The sequence below is a fragment of the Bidens hawaiensis genome, unplaced genomic scaffold, assembly GCF_021521415.1.
Source record: "Bidens hawaiensis isolate Kalapana, Puna unplaced genomic scaffold, B.hawaiensis_p1.1 tig00419406_1, whole genome shotgun sequence".
Taxonomy (NCBI): Eukaryota; Viridiplantae; Streptophyta; class Magnoliopsida; order Asterales; family Asteraceae; genus Bidens; species Bidens hawaiensis.
Window position 1 is genome coordinate 104,016 of NW_027504851.1, and position 3,819 is coordinate 107,834.

The window sequence follows — 3,819 nt, forward strand, 5'->3', positions numbered from 1 at the left end:
GTCGTAGTTAGGGTCGTGATTCCGGTTGAGTTTGAATGACAGATCTTAGGGATGAGCATTTGGTTCTTGGTCCGGTACTGAAATCGGTACCAATTTGGTACCGTCGGTACCGAATCGATACCAAAGTTTTGAGTTTCGGGATCGGTACGGTACGGTACCGGTATTTCTCGAATTTTACCTTTGATACCGGTACTAGACCCAATATTTCGGTACCGGTACCAAGATTTAGTGATTTTCGAACCAAACATTTCGGTATCGGTATCAAAAAATTGCGATTTTCGGGTTTAGGATATGCGGTACTAGTGATATCGATCTCATGATGAAATAGAAATACTATTTAAAATCAAAGAAATAAAGAAAAATCTATTTTGGTAACTATTTATCCTCATCCTCCATTTTGGAAAGAAAAACTCGATCGATAAGTTAATAAGTTATATTTACGTAATTTAATAAGTTATATTCAAAGCTTTGCTGCCATCAATTTCCCAGCCTCAAAATCATTATCATGTCCACCAGCAACCCCAGGGTTACAATCTGCATAGGCGACATCCACGGATACATTACCAAGCTCCAAAACCTCTGGTCCAATCTCCAAACCTTAATCCCACCGTCTTCCTTCGACCACGCCCTCGTCATCTTCCTCGGCGACTACTGCGACCGCGGCCCCGACACTCGTAAAGTCCTAGACTTCCTAACCAACCTCCCCTCAAAATACCCGAAGCAATCCCATGTCTTCCTCGCCGGCAACCACGACTTCGCGTTTGCCGCGTTTGTTGGAGCCATCCCCCCACCGCCGGACGGATCAGCGTTTCATGATAAGTGGGCTGAGTATGCGGCAAACGAAGAGCGAGAAGGGTGGTACAAGGGTTACGGGTATGAGAATATGCATTTGCAAGGGCGGAGATGGGCGGGGAAGATGAGTGTTAAGTTTAATACTGCCAAAGGAATCGAATATAAGGGTTCTATTTATGATGCTGGAACTACTTTTGAATCTTATGGTGTGAATCATGGATCCCCTGGTATATACTTATACTACTTTTTATTATTTATTTTCCTAGTTACTTAAATGTTGTTGTTTTTGAGATTAAAATTAGGGTTAGTTGTAATTAACGTTTAAGCGCAACCAAATTTGGATTTGTTTAATTGGACTTCCGGAAGTCAAAATGCAAGTTGTTTATTGTTTATGCAGATTTGATGAAAGTGGTTCCTGAAGAACACAACAAGTTTCTTGCGGATTTGGTGTGGATTCATGAAGAGGTAAAGGTTTTAACTTATAACTAGGGAATTTAGTTTCAGTTGGTATCGGTTCATTACGACGTAAAGAAAATATGAAGGAAATATAGTTGATATGTGTTTTGTATCGAACTAAAACCACAACGATAAATATAGTCGTGATATGCCTCGTGGGTTCCGAGCTCTCTAATATGTGTGATGCACGACTCATAGTTACGTACCACACACGTATGCACACACGTACACACGAGCACACGTTCTGTAACCATTCTCACCATTAGCATTTTAACCATTCTAATGGAAACTCACCCTCACGTGCTTTACATCGATCTGAAGCTATAAAAACGAATGCTGCTGCGGGTGTTGTGTCGGTATTGGTTAGGTTTGTCATAACACTTATACAAGAACTTCAAGTGAAAAAATTTAACACATCTGTCTACAGTAGTGGGCTCTCGAGTGTAGCAACTGAAAGAAAGTAAATCAAAGAGATATACTTGTGATATTTTTTATACTTGTGATATTTTTAAAAAGATATCGACGTGTGTTTTATATCGATTAAAAAACCATGGAAACAAATAGTCATTATATGCCTAAAAGGATACTGACACGTGTTTAACATCAATCGAAGACCATTCAACGATTACCGGTACTGGTATCGGTTAGGTTCGTCATAAATTTTACAGGAACATAATGGACCTTTATGAGCTTCTAAAATATCTTTTAGACCATGACCAATGCCCCAGTTGGTCCTATACATGTGACCCGCTATCAGAAAAAGAATTGCAATAGCTAAATGATGGTGTGCAGTATCGGTTAGCCATAGACCTCCAGGAGTAAAAAACTAAACACATTTGCTTATTTAGCTGTTTTAAAAGATTAAACTGAAAGTGAAAAAATAATAACTTTCTTGCTAAATTTGAAAGTACAAAAGTTTCATGGTCAGTTTATAAAAAAAATGAAAATTATGCTAATTTAAATAAAGAAAAAACCTTTATAGCCAAACTTCCTATAAACCAATATTAATATAGGCATATAATGTAACAATTTTGTTTAGGATAATGTGGCCATAGAGAGTGGGAATGGAGTTGAATTTTGTAAATTGATCGCTGTTCATGGTGGTCTGGACGGTAAAAAAGATGTTGAGGAACAGATTAAGTATTTGAAAGCTAAGGATACAAGGATTTCTAAAGTGGAGCCTCTTAGCGGGAGAAAGAACGTTTGGGGCATCCCTGAGGTGAGTTGATAATAATCATGCTTTCAAACCAGGAATTGAGAAAGAATGTTAGAAGTTGTTATGCTCAATTCGTTGTTTCATTAAAAAAATAAATGAACCAGGTGTTGAGAAAAACAAGGACGATTTTGGTGAGTGGTCATCATGGAAAGCTTCATGTGGATGGACTTAGGTTGATTATTGATGAAGGTGGGGGGCTTGAACAGAATCCAGTGGCTGCAATCGTTCTGCCTTCAAAGACTATTGTCCGTGACACTGATATACTCAAATAGCGGGGCTATAATTTTGAAAAGATGAATAATTTATAGGTATTTTTTTTATATAGTGGGTCAAATACGTCGTTACCTGTACCATTCACTTGTTGCTGGTCAGGTTGGGTCTGGGTCTGGTTGATTGTTGCAATTGTTCTGCTTAAAGTACTGCGTTTATTTTGTTTTTACAAAGTGTTGGGATACTCGTGTCGACTTTTTTTATTTTACCAGTCGGCAAGTTATGCTTTATGAATGAATATTCTATAAATTTTCAATGGAGTTTATTGCCATAACTACGGTTGATATTGACAATGTAAAATAATCCTTATATGCTACGTTTTGGAACATCCGTATGATTTTGACATAATGTTTGTGAATCTTGGGTCACAAACAAGACATAATCTCTAATAAAAACATAATTTAGGATAGATTTACCTAGTAGCAACTAGATTAATGTTAGAGATGATGAAAGATGATGTTTCTTGAGCTAGCTTTCCACTCCTTGATGTTAGCTCCAACAACCAGTAACCTCTAATTCATGCTTGACTTTGAGTGTCTTTGTCTTTGGGTGATAGAGCAAACGAAGAAGAAGAAAGGAATAAATGTATTTGTAGTGAGAAGAAGATATTGATGAAAGATCTTGTTTAAATGGTTCCTTAGATTTGATGTGAAAGATAAGGGTGAGTGGAGTTGGTGGACGATAAGTCTTGACTGAAAAATGGAGATCGGTTGGGGGTATGAAACCGATGGGTTATGGGTTGACTGAACTCATGATGGTACTATGTTGAGTGTCCATATGGTCTTCATAATAAAAGCACATGAAGATGTCTTGTTGGTCCCTAGAGAAGGTCAAGTGTACATATTCATTCAAATCATTTCGATGGATTGCGGGTTGTATTAGAGCCGCCCGGAAAATTTCGGACACATTCATACCTCTTGCCATCTAGCCAATGCGGTTTGGAATACGATTAGTTGTCGGTGTAAGATTCCGCCAATATATGTGTTTACGGTTCAGGACTTACTCACGTTACATTTATCGGTTCCGCTTTGTTAAAAAAAAAGGAGAAAGGTATTGAACGGAATTATTATGACGGCCTGTTGGTG

At 38.0% G+C, this 3,819-nt stretch overlaps 1 protein-coding gene across 1 annotated transcript; it reads left to right on the forward strand.

The window, feature by feature from the left end:
* Positions 1-502: 502 nt before the first annotated feature.
* On the forward strand, positions 503-2,736 carry LOC143608700 (tyrosine-protein phosphatase RLPH2-like). The gene is made up of 4 exons (XM_077083666.1): positions 503-1,019; positions 1,190-1,257; positions 2,288-2,467; positions 2,569-2,736. The coding sequence occupies exons 1-4, from the start codon at positions 506-508 to the stop codon at positions 2,734-2,736; spliced, it is 930 nt and encodes a 309-aa protein (XP_076939781.1). The 5' UTR covers positions 503-505.
* The last annotated feature ends 1,083 nt before the right edge of the window (positions 2,737-3,819 follow it).